The sequence below is a fragment of the Equus przewalskii genome, chromosome 1 (genome assembly GCF_037783145.1).
Source record: "Equus przewalskii isolate Varuska chromosome 1, EquPr2, whole genome shotgun sequence".
Taxonomy (NCBI): Eukaryota; Metazoa; Chordata; class Mammalia; order Perissodactyla; family Equidae; genus Equus; species Equus przewalskii.
In genome coordinates this window covers 57,615,839-57,639,408 of record NC_091831.1, presented here as the reverse complement: position 1 = coordinate 57,639,408, position 23,570 = coordinate 57,615,839, and the positions used below count along the sequence as shown (strand labels likewise).

Sequence of the window (23,570 nt, the reverse complement as noted above, 5' to 3'; positions counted from 1 at the left end):
TGAGACATTATTATGCTCGGGAAAGAAAAGTGCACGAAGGAGGGCCTGCAATAAACACAATATTGGCATTACTCTTGATATTTGAACTACAGGTAAACTCATCCGGCTCCATATCAGTCTGAAGTAATGAGGCCATCATCTTAGCTGCTCGAGATAGGAAGGGTCGTTCTCTCCCTGGGGGAAAATGACATCTACTTCAGACTCTATGGCTATTAGACACCATGTAAAAGATAGAGAGAGAGAGAGATAATGCAAAGAAGTAGAAAATGTGACCTGTAATCAAGAGAAAAAATAGACAATAGAAACAGTCCTACAGGTGACCCCCACGTTAGAATTAGCAGACAAAGACTTTAAAATAACTGTTATAAATATGTTTAAAAAAAAACAGAAGAAAAGATGGACAAAACATAACAAGATGAAGAATGTCAACAGAGAAATTGAATTGCTAAAAAAGAACAGGGATATCCCACAATTGAAAAAAGACAATATTTTAAATTGACAATTCATTAATCCATCTTTGCATTCTCCCTCTGCTTCACTCCAGGTCACCTGTCTTTCCTGGTGTGCACATGTCTAATGCCCCAAGTTTTGCAGCTGCCACCAGGCTGGATCTGGCTGCCAGTGGAGCTTATATTTGTGGATCCCACAGGACTGTAACAAACAGAAACAGTTCTTAACCACCTATCCCCCTAGGGCACAGTGCAGAGGCACCAGACTGAAACACCCAGTTTTTCTGTGAAAGAGGCCTATTTACAGATCTTAAAAGCTGCAGCCTGAGAGTCAGGTTCTAACTTAACACACATCTAGAGGACAATTGCAATCCTCTCCAGAGACCCAGGAGGTTGGTAGGCACCATCTTTGTGCTTTTCCTCTGCCCTACTCCAGGGCTCCAGTGTCTCCACAAAAGGAGCTTGTGCACCCCTCTGGTACCCCAGCTTTTGTGCCTGGCATCCAAAGGATACATCCCTTGATGGCCTGACTCTGGTGGCCAGTGGGGCTTGTGTTCACAGTTTCAATGGGACAGTAGCAAACAAAGAAACAGTTCTTCATTGGCTACTAAACAACAAATGAGTCAAAGAGGAAATCAAAAGAGAAATTAAAAAAATATCTTGAGACAAATGAAAATGGAAATACAACATACCAAAATTCATGGGATGCAGGAAAAGTCATTCTAAGAGGGAAATTCATAGCAATAAACATCTACATTAAGAAACTAGGAAGATATGAAATAAACAACCTAACTCTACACCTCAAGGAACTAGAAAAAAAAGAACAAACTAAGCCCAAATTTACTAGAAAGAAAGGAATAACAAAGATCAAAGTGGAAATAAATGAAGCAGACACTAGAAAGACAATAGAAAAGATCAATGAAACTAAGAGCTATTTTTTTTAAAAGACAGACAAACCTTTAGCTAGACTCACCAAGAAGAAAAGAGGAAGAACTCAAGTAAATAAAAGTAGAAATGAAAGAGGAGATGTTACAACTGATCCCATAGAAATACAAAACATTATAAGAGACTACTATACATAATTATATGCTAACAAATTGAACAACCCAAAAGAAATGGATAAGTTCCTAGAAACATGCAACCTACCAAGACTGAATCATGAAGAAATAGAAAATCTGAACAGACCAATAAACTCACACATATGTGGTTAATTAATTTACAACAAAGGAGCTGTGACTGTACCATGGAGAAAAGATAGTCTCTTCAATAAATGTGTTGGGAAAACTGGACAGCCAGATGCAAAAGAATGAAAGTGGACCACTATCTCACACCATACACAAAAATCAACTCAGAATACATTAAAGACTTGAATGTAAGGCCTACAACCATAAACTCCCAGAAGAAAACATAGGAGGTAAGCTTCTTGTACATTGGTCTTGGAGGTGATTTTTTTAGATTTGATAGCAAAAGCAAAGGCAACAACAGCAAAAATAAACAAATGGGACTGTATCAAACTAAAAAGCATCTCTACATCAAATAAAATCAACAAAATGAAAAGGCAACTTACCAAATAGGAGAAAATATTTGTAAATCATATATATCTGATAAGGGGTTAATCTTCGAAATATACAAAGAATTCATACAACTCAATAGAAAAAAAACACCATACAATTTAAAAATGGGCAGAGTATCTGAATAGACATTTTTCCAAAGGAGACATACAAACGGCCAACAGGTACACGAAAGAGTACTCAACATCACTAATCATCAGGGACATGCAAATCAAAACCACAATGAGATATCATCTCACACTTTTTAGAACGTCTATTATCAAAAAGACAAGAAATAACAAGTGTTGGCAAGGATATGGAGGAAAGGGAACCCTGTGCACTGTTGGTGGGAATGTAAATTGGTGCAACCACTATGGAAAACAGTATGGAAGTTCCTTTAAAAATTAAAAATAGAGTTACTATATGATGCATAAATTCCACTTCTAGGAATTTATTTATCCACAGGAAACTAAATCACTATCTTGAAAAGATATCTGCACCCCCATGATCACTGCAGCATTATTCACAGTAGCCAAGACATGGAAACAACCTAAGTGCCCATCAACGGATGAATGGATAAAGAAAATGTGGTATATATATATACAATGAAATATTATTCAGCCATAAAATGAAGGAAATCCTGCCATTTGCAACAACATAGATGAAGCTTGAGAGCATTAGGCTAAGTGAAATAAGTCACACAGAGAAAAAGAAATACTATATCACGTCAGTTACATGCGAAATCTGAAAAAAACCAAAGTGATAGATGCAGAGAACAGATTGGTGGTTGCCAGAGGCAGGGGTTGGGGGTGGGCAAAAATGAGTGAAGTTTGAAAAAAGATACAAAGTTCCAGTTTTAAGATAAATAAGGCCTGAGCATGTAATGTACTGCATGGTGACTATAGTTAACAATACTGTATCATATATTTGAAATTTGTTAAAAGAGTAGTTCTTAAAAGTTCCCATCACAAGAAAAAAATATTTGTAACTATGTGTGCTGATGGATGTTAATTAAATATATATGTATAATAAATATATATGTATCATAAATATATATATCAAATGATTTTGTTGTACACCTGAAACTAATACAGTTATATTTCAATTATATATCAATTAAAAAAATTTAAATCCCAATTTGTTTTATGTTGTCATACTACACAAGACATTCTCTTATCACTACCCAATAAAACTGGAAATCAATATAAAAAATAGCAAAAAACATTTTCTTTTAATTTAATGCTGATAATAATTTATTCTGCATTCCCCCTAGTCATGTCCAGTGCTAAGCATTTCTCATGTAGAATTTCATTTAAAAAAAGCAAAGAAAGAAAGAATTCATTGACTAGGCTTAATGGCAGATTGGACACAGCAGAAAAAAAGACCAGTGACCTTGAAAACTGGTTAGCAGAGTGGTTAAACAAGACACAAAAAATGCTAACTTTTTTTAAAGATTGATAATTTTGACAATATTAGATTAAGAACTATGCTCATCAAAACATTAAAGAAAATGAAAAGACAAGCTACAATGGGGAGAAGATATTTGGAATGCCTAAAATTGACAAAGGACTAGATCCATAATATATAAAGAACTCCTACAAATCAATAAAAAAGAAACAGCTAAATTTAAAAATAGGCAAAGCCATGAATAAAGCATTTCACAAAAGAAGGAAAACATTTGATCAGTAAACATATGAAGAGATATTCAATCTCAGGGAAATACAAATTTAAACCACAACTAAACATCACTACACACCTATTAGAATGTCTAAAATTAAAAAGGCCAACCAGCCCAAATGTTGGCAAAATGTGGAGAAACCAGAACTCTCATATACTGCTGATGGGAGTGTAAAATGGCTCAACCACTTTGGAAACTAGTTTGGCTTTTACCTAAAAATTTAACCAAATGACCTAGCTATTCCACGCCTAGGTATTTACCCAGGAGAAATGAAAGCATATGTCCATACAAAGACTTGTTTACAATGTTCATAGCTGCTTTATTTGTAATCGCCAAAACCTGGAAACAACCCAAATGTCCATGCACAGGCGAACGGACAGCAAACAATGACCATCTACACAAGGGAATACTCAGCGACAGAAGGAAAAAACTTGATACTTGCAACAACATGAATGAGTCTCAAAATAAATATGCTGAAAGATGCAGATCAAAAAAGCATACCATTTATATAAAATTCTAGAACATGCAAACTAAATTATATAGAAAGGGAAAGCAAATCAGTAGTTATCTGAGTATGGGGAAGGCGGGGAGGAGCGGGAGGGAGGGACTACAAGGGGCCACGAGGAAACTTTTGGTGGTGATAGATATGTTCATTATCTTGATCCTGGTAAGGATGTCATCAAATTACACACTTTAAAAATGTGCAATTTACTGTATGTCAAGGAAAAAAGCTTGCTGTAGTGTGACTCTAAGAGAACAGAATAATTCCTCTCAGAGAGAAAAACCTTCTTTTTATGGAAACACCTCAATGGGCCTTCTTGCTTGGAAAAGGTGAGGCTCCTTGGGCTGGCCTAGGAGAGGATTGAGACCACAGCAGAATCACCTGCTTTGTGAAATAAAACAGCAGGAATTTTTCATTTTATGGGACTTGTCAAAATTTCAGAGAAGACGATAATATGAGAAAGAAGTCCCCAGAAAAAGTGAGAAGAACCCATAAAACACGGTAGCCAGCGGCGCCTATGGAGAAAGATGGCCAGTGAGAAATTCTCAGGGGTGGGGCTGGTCATAGAACTTTGATATGTCATATTCATGTTTCAATTGTTCCTATTCTGTGAATTAGCTTCCCTCCACAATAAAACCTTTAGATAAATCTGTTCCAGACATTGGCCTTGGATTAATGGTGTTTGGGGGAATCAAAGAGGAGGGGACAGTTCTGGAGATCAGGCGAAGCAGAGAGGAATTGTGAGAGCCACAGGGATGATTGGGGAGCAAACTGGAAGCAGGAATTCGAGTAGCAGCTGGAGGACATAAGCATTCCCTGCAGAAATGTTTGAAATGGTGGGAGATAGACCTCTCTGCAGTGTGTAGGATGGAGAAATGAATCATTTTACTTGAGTATTAAAGGAAAGGGTGACTCCAGAGATTGGTGGACATGGGCGTGTCCAGTTAGACCTAAGACACCCTTTGGGGAAGGCCACTCTGGACCATGCTAGCTGGCCCAGAGGTGACTAGACAGGAACTGGGCCACCTACAGACTATGATGCGAATGTGATTGAATGTGTCAGTGCATCCCTGCTCTTTAGGCCAATCCCCAAGCCATTCTGAGTCCCCTAAATTGTCAATGACCTTTCTCCCTATCTCTCTTTCCTTCTCATGTTAAAAAAAACCTGGAAGATTGTTAGAATTTTCACTTTCTCCCCAGCTTCATTCTTTCCCTGTCTGGACCAAAACTAATCCAACTCTTCCACTCTACTTGCCCCTCTTAGTCCACTCCAAATATGAGCTACCAGATCCTTCTATTATTATTCAATTTCTCTCAAGTTCCCTCCTTCCTCTACTAGAATATAGTTCACCAGGAGTTTCAACTGTGAAACATCAAGAAAGAGAATATCAATACAATGGGGTGGAGGGAAGTGGGTGTGAGAAACACATTTCCCCCAAATGCCCTTCATTAGCCATCCACGTATCTGGGCAACAGGTTTGGAAGGACTTTAAGGTCGATGTTTAAGTTGATCATACCAATGGCAAGACAGGTCCCCTAATAACAGCAACAACCAGAACACAACCACCTCACACATGTACAAGTGGCTTAGAGCTTACCCATATGTCCACACATTTAGCTTGTGAGGTTCACATATCCTTGTTAGGCTGTTATATTATTCTCCTTTCTCACATGAAGAAATTGAAGCTCAGGAAGGTTAAATCGCATCCCCAGTTCTTCTAAGTCCAAAACACTCTGTCTCTCTACCATCTAGGATGCTATCCCTAAATAAGTACAGTCTATCGGGACTTTTCAATTGAGGATTATTAACCTGGGCCCCAAGGAGGGGATGCCCAAAGAGGGTAGTCTATAAACATCTTTGAGAAAAAGTTGCAACTTTTTTCAAGCTTTTTTTTTTCAGTGAGGAAGATTTGATCTGATCTAACATCCATTGCCAATATTCTTCTTCTTTTTTTTTTTTTTTTTTGCTTGAGGAAGATTAGCCCTAAGCTAACAACTCTGCCAATCTTCGTCTATTTTTTATGTGGGTCACTGCCACAGCATGGCTTGACGAGTGGTGTAGGTCTGTGCCCAGGATCTGAACCTGCGAACCCAGGCCACCAAAATGGAGTGTGCCAGACTTAACCACTACACCACGGAGCCAGCCCCTTCAATCATCTCTAACTGAAATTTAGCATTTCCTTCCATTATGAATGTGGGCAACAAGCCACAGTAGGGTTAGCTGCACTGGTGACTTTGTCTCCAGCAGAAATCACACATTTTCATGTCTGTGCTGTTGTTGCACGTCTCAAAACATTGTCTATACCCCTCAGGACTTCAGAATTATGACTGCCATTAGGTTCCCACTGGACCTTGTTGTTACAGAGTGTATCAAGAAACAAGTAAGCACATATATTACCATATCACCACTTTAATATTCTAGTAACTGTAATTAAATACCATTGGTTTCCTTTGTAATGCTATGTATTTTATTCATTTAAAAACATTATTCTGAGGAAGGATCCATAGGTTCCAGATGATTGCCAAAGGGGTTTATGGCACACATAACACACACACACAGGTGCACACATATGCACATACATACATACACACAGATTGTGAGTTCCTGATCTAAAGGATGCAGGACATGGTCAGGAATTATGTTTTCATCTTGCTCCTGTTTGCCATACTGTATTGCAGATATTTATGCCTTTCCTTCCTTGCTGGCCTGTGAGTTCTTACAAAGCAGGAACGGTGTCTCATATGTCTTGGGGTCCTCGGTGCCTAGAACAGTGTTTGGCATTCATTGAGCCATCATTGTGTATAAAGCTCAAGTCCCATTGGCTGAGGCATAAGAATGGAGAATTTAGAGCAATAATTCATTCACCTGCTAGTTTGAATATTCAGTCATTCATTTAGAGAATTGTCCAATGGCTACTCAATGCCAGCCACTGTGGTAGGCTCTGGGGACAACAGGAAAAATGAGACCCAAGTCCTTAATCTCCTGGAGTGCCCATTTCAGCTAATGGGAAGAAGAGAACACAAGATGTCTGAAGACAGACAGATGGGAATGAGGTCCCTTGTTTTGGAGAGTCACGGGGAAGACACAGTTCTTAAATCTGTATTCATCAGCTCTGTCTAGCCAAAAGGTCACTGGGCAAGAGTAACCACGGGACTAGACAATGTAGGTGGCTCTTCCTAAGAGGAAAAGCCTGTGGGGTTCGCATGAGGACGGTTTACCTTGTTGTGTGGTTGCTGGTCTTGCCTAGTAAACTCTGAGAAAAGGTTAGCCCTCCATTGCCCCAGGTGTTTCAGGGGCTGGCCTGTCCACAGACAGCAAGATGTATGTCTGCTCTCTCTGGAGTTCCAATCTGGTTCAAGGATTCTATGATGCTATCAATTAGAATGTACAAAGTTGCCTAGATACCTTAGGGCTTCTTTTTCTTGTAAGAGACAGGAGCTGGGAGACAAGTTGGTTGGGCGACCTCTTCAAACCTATGAAACGTGCTGAGAGACCAGCGCGTGGGAGAACGTGGTGGCACAGCTACCTGAATCTCCGTGCCTGACCATCTGTTCAGCCAAGATGGCAAAGGAAGAGACTCTCAGTAGAACCAGGGGTGAGAGGGGCTGGGAGCTGGGGGTGTCTTAAGGAATGGGAGGACTGGAGAACGATAACAACGACAACAAGTTTTGGGGTTTACTAAGACAAAATCCGGGAAAGTAAGACATTTCCTCATAGAGGCATAACCGCAAAATACAAAAAAATAAATTTAATAAATCCATACCACATCTCCACAGAGAGATATAACCTTAAAATTCCAAAAATTCATTTTGGTAAATCTAGTACCCTCCCATAGCAGTATCTCCACACATGTTTACTGAACGTATGAAAAAACATCTCCCAAGGCACTTCAGCTCCCTCATCGGCCCCTAGCCCCGGCTGGCCTCTCTCTTAGCCTCCTCCAGCCTCCACCATTCTGTCTAACGTCCTGCTTCAGCAAATGGTGACAATTAGCACTAGGAATTAAGTACATAAATCAAAATAAAATCATCATGGATGATCTGGAAGATCATTTGCATTCTGTTTCCCATGATAATGGTCTCCACTTTTTCCAAGGAAAATTTCTTGGAACACTTTATTTTTCAATTATGCCTCCACCCAATAAGTATCTGATAAGAACAGCACAATGCTGGGTTCACTGAGGCAATACAAAAATGCACCTAACAAAGAGCTTATAACCCGCTAGGCCAGATAAGAAAGGCGTACAGATAACCGAGGCAAACTAGAAAGTCACAGGTGGTTCAGATAAAGTGGCGGATCAAAAAAGAAAGAGAGAGGATGTTCACTGGAGAAATGGTCAGGGACAAGCCAATTCCACTTTGTTCTGGAGGGCAGAATGGAGACTAATGGGGCATGTGGGAGACGCCAGGTTCCAGGGCGGTCAAGGTCAGCTTGGAGGTCAAAAGGACTTTCTGTCACCTCCAGCTGTTTAAAAGCATGTGGTAAATGCCCAATCCACGAAGTATTCATTCAAATGAAATTGAATAATTTGTTAAAGATATCGTAGAAGATATTCCATTTATTTCCCCCTGTGGAAGGAAGTTTGGACTAAAGAGATGCTCTCAGCAATTTCTGACTCCACATGTCCCTTATTCCATCAGCAGAGCATGAAGTTATCAACAGAGCCTCCCAGATGAAATATTAATACCTCATGAAAAGATTCTTGGGAAATCAAACATTTTTTATTCATTTACTGGATTTCATATACCTAAGAGTCCTTAAAACAACTATCAACAGTAGCAACACAAACCAGATGTAAAATGAAAAACAGGTGCCCCAAATGGCACCCTTCCCCAAGACACAAGCATATTGAGAAACAAAACCCTACAGGGTGCTGATATGACTCACTTTAGGCATGAATAGATTCCTACAGGGCTCCCTGGCAATCAACCCTTCTTCATCCTGGGGCTGAATGCTCCAAAGTCTTTGTTCTCTTCACATTTGAAGTCGACATGACAAGTTAAGGTCACGTTAGATTAGATCTCCAGTTTGTTGCATGAGTCTCTATCCCTCTCCACTGTTCATCCACAAGTAGAGGGCCCAATCCCGGCCAAGCGATGGCTGAAGCATCCCCGTGGGGAACTCAGCCAGTCAGGTCACATGGGCAGATCACGTATATGCTTCCGAGTCCAGCAGCCGCGGGACCCAAAGCCAGCGAGAACTAACAGCTCAGGCCTCAGCTGAAAACTTTGCTAAAAGGGGATCTCTTGGGTCCAACAATTTGATTTTACAAGTTGGCTCATCTTTGGCCCAAATATGCCAAATAGAGATGCCATTTAATGCCCTTGAAAAGCAGTAACAAAATGCTAAGAGTGCCCGAGAACCTGGGGTTCTCTTTCAGCCATCCAGAAGGTGAAGTCAGCCAGAAGCTTGCCTGTTGGTCCCTGACCAACTCATCTGCCAGCGGCAGGGCTGGTCAGTACCCAAGGTGCATCAGCCCAACCTCGAGGGACTGCTAGTTCTTCCATGCCTGCTGTAATCTCTTGGCCACAGCAGTGATCAGAGCTGCTCCCTTTCCACTTCCATCTTCTGACAGCATGAATGTCACATCACATCGAGGGGCTAGTTCTTTCACAGTTTCCTGCAATATCCGAGAAAAGCTATGAAAAAGAGAAAGAGAAACACCATCAGCTTTTACATATCGGATCAACATATTTATGAATGATGCCAATCTAGTTTGTTCCTTCCCGTTTGCTTCTCAAGGCTCTAGAATAGCTTCTTACACCATTTCTTAAATAGCTGTTTTAATTTTACCTTTTTTTGAGCAACTACTAAGAGCAGAGAACATTCTAGACGTTTTACATGCAGAACGTCAAAGTGTAATAAATAACAGTTTGAGGGGCCGGCCTGGTGGCGCAGCAGTTAAGTGCGCATGTTCCACTTCCGCGGCCCGGGTTCGCCGGTTTGGATCCTGGGTGCGGACATGGCACCGCTTGGCACACCATGCTGTGGCAGGCGTCCCACGTTTAAGTAGAGGAAGATGGGCACGGATGTTAGCTCAGGGCCAGTCTTCCTCAGCAAAAAGAGGAGGATTGGTGGCAGATGTTAGCTCAGGGCTAATCTTCCTCAAAAAAAAAAAGTTTGAAAATAATTATTACTATCTTCACGACATAAATAAATTGATGCTCAAAAGTTAAGAAACTTGTGCAAGTTTGTATAACTAGTAAGTTTATTAGGATTTGAACCAGACCTTTTTCCAAATTCTACCTTTTTATTGTTCAAATTTTCCCCCAATTTTTATTTCGAAAATTTTCAAACTTAGAGAAAAGTTGAAATAATAGCTCAGTGGAAACCTGTACACCCTCTTCCTAGACTCAAAAAAAGTTAAAATGTTGCCCTATTTACTTTCTCCACCCATTCCTTTATCCGTCCCCACCTCCACTAGTTTTCCGCCAAAGCACATAGTCTCAACCACAATGATACTTGGCCTCTCTCAGCTGTCTCTTGAAACATTAAATCCGTTTGAATGGACATCTTCGGAGTCAGTTACGAGGCCAGTCTCTGGGGTCTAAGTATGTTTACCAGAGGCCTGCGCATCTAGGCCTTAGGTCCTGGGATCCTGGGTTACTGTGAATGGTACAGACGGTGGTCATCTCTGAGGGCCAGCATGCCAGGATAGGTTCTGAACCCGACTCTAACACACAGCCAGTGTGTGACTCTGGCCAACCACTGATGCTCCCTGGGGCCCTACTGGTTAAGCGGGAAGAGAAGGTCTGAGGTCTTATTGAAGGCACAGTAGGTTGGTTAGCCCCAGACTTTCTGGAAGAAAGGAGAAAATGGCTTGGCAGTCTCTGATCAGTCAAGTCTGTCTTTATTTTATTTTTTAAGTTTTTGAAACCTGTACAATTCAGTGGTTTTTAGTGTATTCACAAAGTTGTGCAACCATCACCACTATCTAATCCCAGAACATTTTCATCATCCTAAAAAGAAACCCTACACACATAAATAATCACTCCCCCTCCACGCCAACCCCCAGGAGCCTCAGCAATCATTAATCTACTTTCTATCTCTACTGATTTGCCTATTCTGGACATTTCATGTAATGGAATCATATACATAGCGTATAGTCTTTTGTGTCTGGCTTCTTTCACTTAACATGATATTTTTCAAGGTTTGTCAAAGTTGTAGCATGTGTCAGTACTTCGTTCCTTTTTATGAGTAATATTCCATTGTATGGACATACCACATTTTGTTTATCCATTCATCAGTTGGATATTTGGGTTGTTTCCCCTTTTGGCTATCATGAATAATGCTGCTAAGAACATCCAACAAGTTTTTGTGAGAACAAGTTTTCGATTCTCTTGGGTACAACTGGGAATGGAATTGCTGGGACATATCATAACTTTACGTTTATCTTTCTTAGGAACTCCCAACTGTTTCCCACCAGCAATGTATGAGCACTCCAATTTCATCACATCCTCATCAACACTTATTATTGTCAGTCTTTTTTATTATAGCCATCCTAGTGGGTGTGAAATGGTATCTCATGGTTTTGATTTGCATTTCCCTAGTGACTGGTGATAAAGAGCATCTTTTCACATGCTTATTGGCCATTCGCAGATCTTCTTTGGAGTGAAACCTATTTAAACCCTTTGCCCATTTGTTAACTAGGTTACTTCTCTTTTCATTGTTGAGCTGTAAAAGTTCTTTATATATTCTAGATATAAGTCCCTCATCAGATATATGATTTGCAAATATTTTCTCCCATTGTGTCTTTTTACTTTCTCTGGGTGTCCTTTGAAGTACAAAAGTTTTTAATTTTGATGAAGCCAAATTTATATATTTTTTTGTTGTTGCTTATGCTTTTTGATTTCATATTTAAGAAATCATTGCCTAATATAGTTTTAGCTCTTAAATTCAGGACTTTGATCCATTTTGAGTTAATTTTTGTACATGGCATGAGGTAGGAGTCCCACTCTGTGTTTTTGCATGTGGATATCCAGTTGTTGCACTACTTGTTGAAAAGAATACTCCTTCCCCCATTGAATGGTTTTGGCATCCTTGTTGAAAAGTAATTGTCCGGGGCTGGCCCAGTGGTGGAGTAGTTAAGTTCACATGCTCCACTTCTGCAGCCCAGGGTTCATGGGTTCGGATCCTGGGCGTGGACCTACACACCGCCATCAAGGCAAGCTGTGGTGGCATCCCACATACAAAATAGAGGACGACTGGCACAAATGTTAGCTGAGGGACAATCTTCCTGAAGCAAAAAAGAAGAAGATTGGCAACAGATGTTAGCTCAGGGCCAATCTTCCTCACAAAAAGAAAAGAAAAGCAATTGACCATAAATGTGTGGGTTTACTTCTGGACTCTCAATTCTATTCCAATGATGTATATGTTTATCCTTATGTCAGTATCACACTGTCTTGATCATCATAGCTTTATAGTAAGTTTTGAAATACAGTCATGTGAATTCTCCAATTTTGTTCTTCTTTGAAGATCGTTTTGATTATTCTGAATTCCTTGCATTTCCATATGAACTTTATGGATGATCAACTTGCCAATTTCTGTAAGGAAGTCTGCTGGTATTTTGACACTGATCATGTTGAATCTGAAGATCACTTTTGGAAGTATGGCTATCTTAACAATATTAAGTCTTCTGACCCATTAACACAAGATATCTTTCCATTTATTTAGGTCTTCTTTAATTTCTTTCCATGATGTTTTATAGTTTTCAACGTATAAGTCTTGGACTTCTTTTTTAAAATGCATTGCTAAGTATTTTATTGTTTTTGATGCTGTTGTAAATGGAATTGTTTTCTTAATTTCAGATTAGTCATTGCTAATGCATGGAAATGCAATTGATTTTTGTATACTGATCTTGTATCCTGAAACCTTGCTGAACTTGTTTATTATTTCCAATAGTTTTTCATGGATTCCTTAGGATTTTCTATATACAAAATCATGCCATTTGCAAAAAAAGATAGTCTTACTTTGGTCTTTCCAATACAGATGCGTTTTATTTCTTTTTCTTGCCCAACTGCCCTGGCTAGACTTACCCTTGATTTTTCCCCTGAGGTCACATATTTTGGGCCTGGTTCCTACAAGCCTCTCCCTTGAACGAAGATTTGACTGAGAGGCAAAAACCACATGACCATCTGGAGGCAGCACTAGAAGCAGCGCAACGTTGAAAGAGCAGGGGTGAGAGGGGACACCCTTGTCTTCTTCCTGATCCTAAGGGAAAAGCATCCAGTCTTTCAACAGTAAGTACAATGTCAGCTCTGGGTTTTTCATTTGTGTTTTGTTTTGTTTTTTGTTTTTTGAGGAAGATTAGCCCTGAGCGAACTGTTGCCAATCCTCCTCTTTTTGCTGAGGAAGACTGGCCCTGAGCTAACATCCATGCCTAGCTTCCTCTACTTTATATGTGGGACGTCTACCATAGCATGGTGTGCCAAGCGGTGCCATGTCCGCACCCGGGATCCAAACCGCCAAACCCCAGGCCGCCTGAAGCAGAATGTGCAAACTTAACCGCTGCGCCACCGGGCCAGCCCCTAGGTTTTTCACAGATGCTCTTTATCAGGCTGAGGAAGTTCCCTTGTACTTAGTTTGTTGATCCCTTCATGCCTTTTATTCTGAAAGGTGTTGGATTTTATCAAATCCTTTGTCTGCCCCTGACCATGTGGTTTTTGTCCTTTGGTCAAGTCTTGGTTCTAGGCCAACTAAACTAAAAATATGTGACCCCAGGGGGAAACCAAGAGAGAAGACTCCAGTCAGTTATTCTGGATATTCATTAGCAGCATGGAAAGGGCTAAGGATCAAGGATTAGAATGATAATATGTTTGTGGATACATTTCAGCATGATCAGAAATTTGTATAAGCGTGTTAAAACTTTTCCTATTCACCAAAATAAAATGTAAAACGTTAAATAAAACGAATAGCTTTCATCATTGAAGTTTTCGTGACGTGCTATGCATTCTAAGATGCTATTTAATTTAATCCTCATGACAGCCTGTGAGGTAGGTACAGTTTTTGTCCTCATTTTACAGATAAAGAACTGAGGTTCAGAGAGGGTAAGCAACTGGCCCTAGGCCTCCTAGCTTCTAAGTGGTGGAGCCGGGATTCAAACGCACATTGCCTGGCAGGGCTCTTAATTCTTCTGTCCACTGACTCTGAGCTGAGGAAATTATAACCAGCTCACACTTGACCAATACTCTGTGCTGTGCAAAATGATCAGTTCTCACTACTCCCCTCCCTTGTGAGGTGGGGTGGGAATACGTTCATAATAATCACCTGTATTTATTGAGCGCTGTGTGAAGCACTTACCTGTATTAACCCTCTTAATCCTCATGCAGCCCTATGAGATGGAGATTATTACTGCCTGCCTTTTACAGATGAGGACACTGGCTAACACTCCATCATCATGCCTCTAGGAAGCAGAGCCCCCAGGGCTCACACCTTGCCTGTCAGATTCAACTGGGTCCACACTTGGCCTCAGCACCCTCCCAGTCCCGCCTTTCTGGGGCACTCACTGCGGGTGCAGCTTGTACAGGGTGCCATCCACGCCCACGGTGATCCTCAGGCGCTCGAGCCCCTGGTCTTCCCTCCTTTTCTCTACAATGGCGGCCAAGCCAGCGCCACAGAGCTGGGCCGCCCGCCGGGACACAGCTCCGCACACCTCCTTCACCACGATGCTGTCCTCACACGTGCTGTCCAGGCCGAGCTGCTGCAGGATCCTCCTGACCTGGAGGAGGGCCAGCCGATCACTGCAGGCAAGCACAGCAGGATGTCAGGGTCTGCTTCTTGGGGCCCTGGCACCCGCTGCGCATGGCTCACAGCCCCCTCATCCCTGGATGCCCTGGCAGGAGGGAGGAGAAAATGATCCAGACAACAGCTAAGTTGGAGCAGAACGCCTTAGAAGCTGAGACCCAGGAAGGTCTGCCACCCCCAGGAGGTCCTATCATCTTTAAAAAATGAAGTGTGAGGGGCCAGCCCAGTGGTGCAATGGTTAAGTTCACATGCTCTGCTTCTGCAGCCCAGGGTTTGCTAGTTCGTATCCCAGGTAGGGACCTACACGCCACTTATCGAGCCACACTGCAGCAGACGTCCCACATATAAAATAGAGGAAGATGGGCACTGATGTTAACTGAGGGCCACTCTTTCTCAGCAGGAAAGAGGAGGATTGGTGGTGGATGTTAGCTCAGGGCTAATCTTCCTCAAAAAAAAAAAGGGTGAGCACCTCTATTGTTAGGCATGTTCAAATCTATTATCTCACTAGGAGCTATTATTAGATTCAGTAACCAACACATCAGGTGCCTGATTTTCAGAAGAGGAATCTGAGGTTCAGAGTGCTAGAGACTTGACCACAGACAGTAGAGAGCAGGGATTCAAACACACGCCTTCTCACACCGAGTCTAGCCTCTCTCATTGAACACACCCGCTCCAGTACTCTGGCTCCATTCAACTGGGGCCAACTTTCCTTCTATTTAACTTTTCCTGATTCTCTACTTTCTCTTCCGAACTAGACTACAAGCTCTTTGAGGGTAAGACTGTATTCTCAATAGTAGCCAGCATAGGGCTGCATACGTTCAATGAACAAGTGAATAAATGAATATGCAACATACAGTCAGCGCCTTAGTGACTAGGAACCTGTTAGGACCATCAGCACACGCAGAGAGGCACCCATCGTGGATACAGGCTGGCCTCGAGTCTAGACCCTAATGATCTCTCAGTGAACTTACAGAGCTCTGACTCCCAAGCTAAACAGTGTGAAGTTATAGCCTTGAGTGTCTCAGGTAATGCAGGAGTCCCCCCTTATCCATGGAGGATACGTTCCAAGACCCCCAGTGGATGCCTGAAACCGTGGATGGTACAAAACCCTATATACACTATGTTTTTCCCTATACATATATACCTATGATAAAGTTTAATTAACAAATTAGGCACAATAAGAGATTAACAACAATAAATAACAATAACATAAAACAACTAGTACAATATACTGTAATAAAAGTTACCATAGACCTTAGCAACCTCAGCATAGGATTTTTTTTCTCTCCTTATTAAATTGAGAACTTTCACCTTTTCACTTAAAGGAAGCATCTTCTCTCGGGCATATTTAAATTGCCAGCATCACTAATTTGCACTTTGGCACCATTATTGGGTAAAATAAGGGTTATTTAAACACAAGCACTGCGACACCTTGACAGTCATTCTGATAACCCAGACAGCTACAAGTGGCTAACGGGCAAGTAGCATATATACAGCGTGAATACGCCAAAGGGCTGATTCATGTCCAGGGCGGGTGGAGCAGGACTGCGCAAGATTTCATCACGCTACTCAGAACAGCGTGCAATTTAAAACTTATGAATTGCTTATTTCTGGAATCTTCCATTTAATATGCGGTTGATCACAGGTAACTGAAACCAGGGAAAGTGAAACCATGGAAAGGGGAGATACCGTATTTAAGGAAGAAGAGTGCTGTCAAGAAGACAACTGAGAAACAACCTGCATGGCCATATAGCAGATTCAGCAGGTAAATGGTGTAGCCAGACAATATTCTTTGCAGACCTTAAAGATGAGTTTGCATGAGAATATTTAATGCTACAGAAAATGTTCCTGACATACTAAGTGAAAAAATAGATCATAAAATACTATGTGCCGTATGAGCCTGGTTTGTTTTTCAATGTCTGCCCTTGCACAGAAAAAAAGAGCAGAAGGAAATCTATTCAGATGTTGATAGGATTATCAGTAATTCTTATTTTCTTCCTTTTGCTTATAAATGAGTAATATTTGTATAGGAAGAAAAAAAGTGGGTTTTTCTAGTATGTAGAAAAATAAAACCTGAAGTTCCTTCCACAGTCCAGCCCTTCACAGTTTACCTAGTTCTTTCATAAACATTCCCTTACTTGATCTTCAGAGCAATCCTTGGGGTTAAGCAGCAGAGCAATTATTTATCTTATAAAGAAGGAAATTGGGATCCAGAGAGGTAAAGCAACCTGCCTAAGGTCACACAGCACAAACAAGTTAAGTGGTAGAGATGAATCTTAAACTCAGGTTCTGAGGGGGCCAGCCCCGTGGCCGAGTGGTTAAGTTCGCGCACTCTGCTTGGGCAGCCCAGGGTTTCCCAGTTCGGATCCTGGGTGTTGACCTAGCACCACTCATCAGGCCTTGCTGAGGCAGTGTCCCACATGGCAGAGCCAGAAGGATCTACAGCTGGAATATACAACTATGTACTAAGGGGCTTTGGGGAGAAGAAGGGGGAAAGAAAAGAAGATTGGCGACAGATGTTAACTTAGGTGCCAATCTTTGAAAAAAACAACTCAGGCTCTGAGAATCTCAGGCTTCTTCCCCTGACAATCACTGGACTCACTGTCCCACCCCACCAACAACATGCTTGGACATGGGCCGCAGTCAGCAGCACCTACTGTCTTACAATTGGTGCTAGATGGAGATGATTTTCCTCTAATCCCATGATGGTTTAAAAAAACACCAGGAGAAATCAAAGCATCCAAAGCAGGCAGCTTTTTCGTGGCAGAAGCAAAGATTTCTGGAGGCATATAGGTCCTGCCAACTTGCTCTCGTCCAGAAACAACTTTCTTTGTTATTCAGGCCAGAAAAACCCAAGGCAAAGATAAATTAATCTGCTTCTCTCCCACACATGAGGGAGAGACAATTTCCCCCACAGCAGAAGAGGATCCCCCTGGTCACCAAAGATGAAGACTTTTAACTTGCACTTTCAGATCTGAGGGGTTGAAGACCAGACCGAAAAAGGATGCAGAGCATCTGCCAATCAATGCTTCAAAACACAAAATGGCTGCTGCTGCCCGTCCCGCCACCGTCTCCTTAGACAGCGGGAGTTCCTCTGCAACCATCCATTTCATCTACCTCATTAAGTACACTTCTTTCATTTGTCAAGTTAATTTTGTTCCTGAAGTGATTTTTGACTTGCTGGCATCTAGACCGAGAGAACTGAATGAATGAATGCAAACTGAGAGAAATTGCAGACACGAAGCCTCTGATAACATCAAGCGCTGCTATGAAAAGCAGTGACACTGGCGCACTTGTACATAACTGGTGGTGGTGGTGGAGACTAGAACTACCTTTTAAAAAAGTGTGTCCATAGGGAAATGTTTCTTTTAACCAAATGCTTCTACTCGTAAGGAAATAATTTATGAGATGCAAATGACTATGTGTGCAAAAAGAATAATTACGGTGTTACTTAGAATTGCAGAAATCCACAAATTATAAGCTAGACATCCTATAGTAAAGGGAAAGTTTACTAAATTATAGGATAGCAACATAATATAACATTATGCAGCCATTTAAAATGATAATTACACCAAAGAGTTGATATGGGGAAGTTCCTCTTTCTAAAAATATTCCAGCTAATAACTGCAGAAGGAGTGATAGCATTACATTATCACCGTTTCACAATCTCTAGGGAAATCGTAGATCTAGGCAATGATCATCAGTGACTGCTAACATGAAAGAGAGACAGACAGACAGACAACTCAGTGCCACCTACGAAATAGTCTTGTCCAAGATTCCACACTGAATCTAACCACGCATCTGGGTCTAACTATGACTTTGCAAGAAATACAAGGGACAGAGGAAAATGCTAAATGCTGCAATCAGCAAAATCGAGAACATAGGAAACATAGTATAAAATGATAGTTTCTTTATCAAATATATTATAAGGGGAAATGAGAGAGGAAGGAGAAGTCTATAGATTAAAAGAGATTTTCAAAAGATACCAACCAAATGCCCTGTATGGATCTTGTTTGGATACTGATGCAAACAAATGAATTGTAAAAACCATTATTTTTAGGTAATTTGGGAAATAGGAACACTGACAGGATATTTTATGAGATTAAAGTTTATCATTAGCTATTTCAGGCATGGTGATGGTAACGTGGTTATGTTTTTTTAAAGAACTCATATTTATAAATACATTTTGAAATATTTATAGATGAACTGACATAAAACGTGGGTTTTGTTTCAAATCAATCCAGTCTGGGAGTGGGGAAAGCAGGGGTATGTACGTGAATCCAGTCTGGCCGTGAGTTGATCATTGTTGAAGGTGGTGATGGAAACATCAGGGCCATTTTACTATTCCCCCCACTTTTGTATATATTTAAAACTTTCCGTAACAAAAAATAAAAACCAGAATTATAAATGAAAATTTCCATGAACACTGAATAAACAATATACAGAATGATATGTATAATATGATTTCAATTATGAAAATATGTTTACACACATTCAAGAACTTGAAAGGAAATATATATGCAAAAATCAAAACAGCCATATTTAGTAGTGAGCATATGGATGATTTTTTAAAAGACTTTTCTTTCATATTACGGATACCTCATCTTTTCAGGAATGAAAAAGTATCATTTTCTAGGCTAGGCTAACTCCTGTCTAACAGTTTAGGAACCAGGCAGGCTGCTGGCCCCTCGGCTATGTGCTGTGGTCCTGATGCTGCTGGAGAGAGGAAGCAGCCCCCAGAGGCAGCCCTGTGCCCAGCCAGGCCCTCACTGTCTTTGTTTTTAAATCTCAAATCTGCTAGACACCCAAATGTGCTGTGACAGCAGCACATCCCAATCAGGGCCTCTCGCACCGAGCAGGTGAACTCGGCCAAACGTCACCTTTCGATCTGCGACAGGAACTTGGTTTCAAAGATGCCCCTGGTTCGGAGACGCTCTGAAATCTGCCCACGGAAGAGGAGACCCTGCTTGGTCAGGTCAATCAGGATCTGCCGCACGATCTCTCCCAGATACATCCCACTGGTCATTTTCTCGTATCTGTTTGGAGAAAGGGATAAGGTTGGTGAGAGTAGAAAAATCAGGGCTGGTGAGTGGCTCCCAAAAGGACCATGGGTCGGGGTGTGGAAAGCACACCACTGGATCGGCCAGCTGCCTCGTTCGGAGCGGTTCAGAGTGGGCAGCAGGCCAAGAGAAATGCAATGCAGGAGCCAGCATGATGTGGGAAAGCCAGGCTTTGGAGCCATGTTGACCAGGAGCCAGGTCCGACCTCTGCTACATACTAGCTGCATGACCTGAGCAAGCACTGAAAACCATCATCTATGAAACAGGGAGCAAAACAACGACCCCATGAGACTGTTGGGAGGCTAGCTTCTGGTACACAGTAGGCACTAAGCAAAAGTGAGTCCCTTTCCTGGCCCCCAAACCGGTTCTCTGTGGCTTTGTATTATAAACCTGTTCTACTGGAGATTCTCCTTGGCTTTGTATTTGAAGAAATCTGTTCCACTATAGACTTCGCTCCGTGAGATAATACATGTAAACTGTCAGCACCCGCGGGGGGGCTCAAAAAGTGTTAGCTCCCTTTCCCCTTTCTACCAGGCTGTGAGCTCCATGAGGGAAGGAACAAGAGGAAAAGGGGCTTTGTAACAGACAGGCACTGGCCAGGCACTCTGCTCAGGTATGTGTGGCAGTATTAATAACAGTGATTGTTGTTATTGTGGAGCTGGACTGCCACTGCCTGCAAGGCCAAATGCAAATCTGAGGGTGCCTGAGACTTATGTGCTGGACTTGTGTTCTCTCTCTCTTTTTAAAGATTTTATTTTTCCTTTTTCTCCCCAAAGCCCCCAGTACAGAGTTGTGTATTTTTAGTTATGGGTCCTTCTAGTTGTGGCATGTGGGACGCTGCCCCAGCATGGCCTGATGAGTGGTGCCATGTCTGCGCCCAGGATCCAAACTGGCGAAACCCTGGGCCACTGAAGAAGAGCACATGAACTTAACCATTCGGCCACGGGGCCAGCCCCAGGACTTGTGTTCTCTTAACTGTTCAGGACCTCATCAGTCTAAGGAACCAACATGATACAGACAAATTATGGTGACTGCAAGGCAAATTCAAATGTGTTGCCCCCTTAAACTCTCACTCCAAAAATGTGAGCCTCCAGTAGATTTAGACACAAAATTAAGTCAGGGGGAACCTGCTCCTTGAGAAGAGCTTTGATACTCAGATGTCCCAACTTGGGATTCAGAGATAAGGTCCCTGGGTTCTGGAGCAATCCTAGTGCAGGTGGGCTTACCTATCTGCTCAACTTCTCCACTTACATATCGTCCATCACAATAAATCTATATTTTCATCTTATTTTGTATATTGAGACACTAAGTTTAGTTATAACAAAGACCATATGGCCTGATAGTAAAGCATTTTTTACTATCTGGTCCTTTACAGAAAAAGTTTGTCAACCCCTGTTGTAAAGGATGAGCCCAAGTTAAATCATCAACTCCCAGCATCCTAGCTCTATTCCCCATTAACCCCTTTCTCTCCTACTCAGGAAGGTATATGAGAATGTAATTAAAATGTACTCTTGGGAAATCCCTGGGGGCCTAGTGCTTAAGTTCAGTATACTCGACTTCAGCGGCCCAGGTTTGGTTCCCAGGCACAGACTTACACAGCTCTGTTAGTAGCCATGCTGTGCTGGCAGCCCACATACTAAAAAACAGAGGAAGATTGGCATGGATGTTAGCTCAGAGTGAATCTTCCTTAGCAAAAAAAAAACAAAACAAATCAAAAAAACACTCCTTTTTTTTTTTTTTAAAGAATCACTCAGGGGCTGGCCCCATGGCCGAGTGGTTAAGTTCGCGCGCTCTGCTGCAGACGGCCCAGTGTTGCGTTGGTTTGAATCCTGGGCGCAGACATGGCACTGCTCATCAAACCACGCTGAGGCAGTGTTCCACATGCCACAACTAGAAGGACCCACAATGAAGAATATACAACTATGTACCGGGGGGCTTTGGGGAGAAAAAGGAAAAAATAAAATCTTTAAAAAAAAAAAAAAAAGAATCACTCATTGTTTTCAGTATGGTTAGTAATTGGAATACACCTCACAAGTGATTGTGATCCATGGTGGGACATGATGTCATGGTTGAGAACCAGACTCCCATCCATCACCTGTGGCCTCTTCCCCACTTCCAGAACAACAGAGGTTATCAATCTGGCAGCCAGCTCCTGAAAGGCTGAGGATGTTGACCTCTAAACTGGACCTACCAGAAGCTCATCCCAAGAGGGCCCACTAAGTCACCACATCCCTGCTCTGTGACACTCGCTCACAATGAATGGACTTTTTGACAACCTCTGCCTCACTTCCAAAGCCACTACCAGACCTCATGGCACCTTATGGCAACTAGAAAAAGGCACCCCTTCTTTATACTTGTTGGAAACATCATAATATTTTGCTTTTAACTAGTGCAGCCACTATGGAAAAGAGTATGGAGATTCCTCAGAAAATTAAGATTAATTAAGATTATTCCGCTACTGGGTATTTCTCTAAAGAACATGAAAACACAAATGCATAAAGATACATGCACCCCTATGTTCACTGAAGCATTGTTCACAATAGCCAAGACTTGGAAGCAACCTAGGTGCCCATCAAGGGACGAATGGATAAAGAAGATGTGATATATATACACAACGGAATACTACTCAGTCATAAGAAACGATGAAATCTGGCCATTTACGACAACATGAATGGACCTTAAGGGTATTATGCTAAGTGAAATAACTCAGAGTCTGTATGATCTCACTCATAAGTAGAAGATAAAAACAACGACAAGCAAACACATAGCAACAGAGATTGGATTGGTGGTTACCAGAGGGGAAGGGGGAGGGAGAAGGGTGAAAGGATGATTAGGCACATGTGTGGTGATGGATTGTAATTAATATTTGGGTAATGAACATGATGTAATCTACACAGAATTCAAAATATATTATGATGTATACCAGAAAGTTATATAATGTTATAAACCAATGTTACTGCAATAAAAAAAGAGAAAAAACCATTTATCTTACGTCTAAAATAGACTATGATAATAAAAAAAATAGTTTATTCTATAAAAAAATAATATTTTGCTTTTCAAATAAGACACTTCACTGACATCTAATGGAGATTTGTAATAAATATACAATGCTATAGTGTCCATGATATGAAAATGGAACCCTTCTTAGATCTGGTAAAGTCATATACTGCACAACCTACATAATGTACACACCCACCCTCCTCACCTCTGTTTGCCAGGATTCAAGGACCCCTCGTCCACCTCCTTGTCATATTGGGTCCGGATGTCGTCTATACAGCCATTATCTCCAAATCCTCCCCACTCTGTGTTAATGCACATCTTCCCTTCGTCCCCTTCTACCAGTTCGATGTTCCTCATCTCCTCCATGTAGCATAGGTTGCTGCCTGTTCCTAGAAGGAATCGTGAAGGGACTTTAGTCTTCAAAAGATACCACAAGGTCTTAAAGAGCCAGTGGAGTGCAGTGGATAGGAATTTAGGCTTGAAGCAGATAAACTGGGTGTGGATTCTAACTTTACACTCATAGGCAAGTATCTCATCTTTCAGAGGGCAAATTTCTTCCTCTGTAAAAAGGAAATAATACCTGCCTT

At 41.5% G+C, this 23,570-nt stretch overlaps 2 protein-coding genes and 1 long non-coding RNA gene across 12 annotated transcripts in view; 1 reads left to right on the top strand and 2 right to left on the bottom strand.

The window, feature by feature from the left end:
* The window catches only part of HK1 (hexokinase 1), a 105,914-nt gene extending 98,358 nt beyond the window's left edge, over positions 1–7,556 (bottom strand). For 7 of the 10 annotated variants that reach the window (XM_070564658.1, XM_070564682.1, XM_070564652.1 and 4 more), the window contains exon 1: positions 7,399–7,536. The gene's annotated coding sequence lies outside the window, so the exon portion shown is untranslated. Of the gene's footprint in view, positions 1–7,398 lie in introns of all 10 variants that reach the window. The other 3 variants (XM_070564640.1, XM_070564603.1, XM_070564667.1) reach the window with 2 other exon arrangements.
* A 23-nt stretch (positions 7,557–7,579) lies between these two features.
* On the top strand, positions 7,580–19,373 carry LOC139074445 (uncharacterized). The gene is made up of 3 exons (XR_011524068.1): positions 7,580–7,775; positions 16,569–16,688; positions 17,896–19,373. It is a non-coding gene; the product is annotated as an uncharacterized lncRNA (long non-coding RNA).
* Positions 9,068–23,570, bottom strand: part of HKDC1 (hexokinase domain containing 1) — a 48,183-nt gene continuing 33,680 nt past the window's right edge. The window contains exons 15-18 of the mRNA XM_070564693.1: positions 23,189–23,372; positions 19,804–19,959; positions 14,686–14,919; positions 9,068–9,819 (exon numbers count right to left, since the gene is read on the bottom strand). Coding sequence (XP_070420794.1) covers positions 9,675–9,819; positions 14,686–14,919; positions 19,804–19,959; positions 23,189–23,372 — 719 coding nt within the window. The 3' untranslated portion in view covers positions 9,068–9,674. The remainder of the gene's footprint in view (positions 9,820–14,685; positions 14,920–19,803; positions 19,960–23,188; positions 23,373–23,570) is intronic.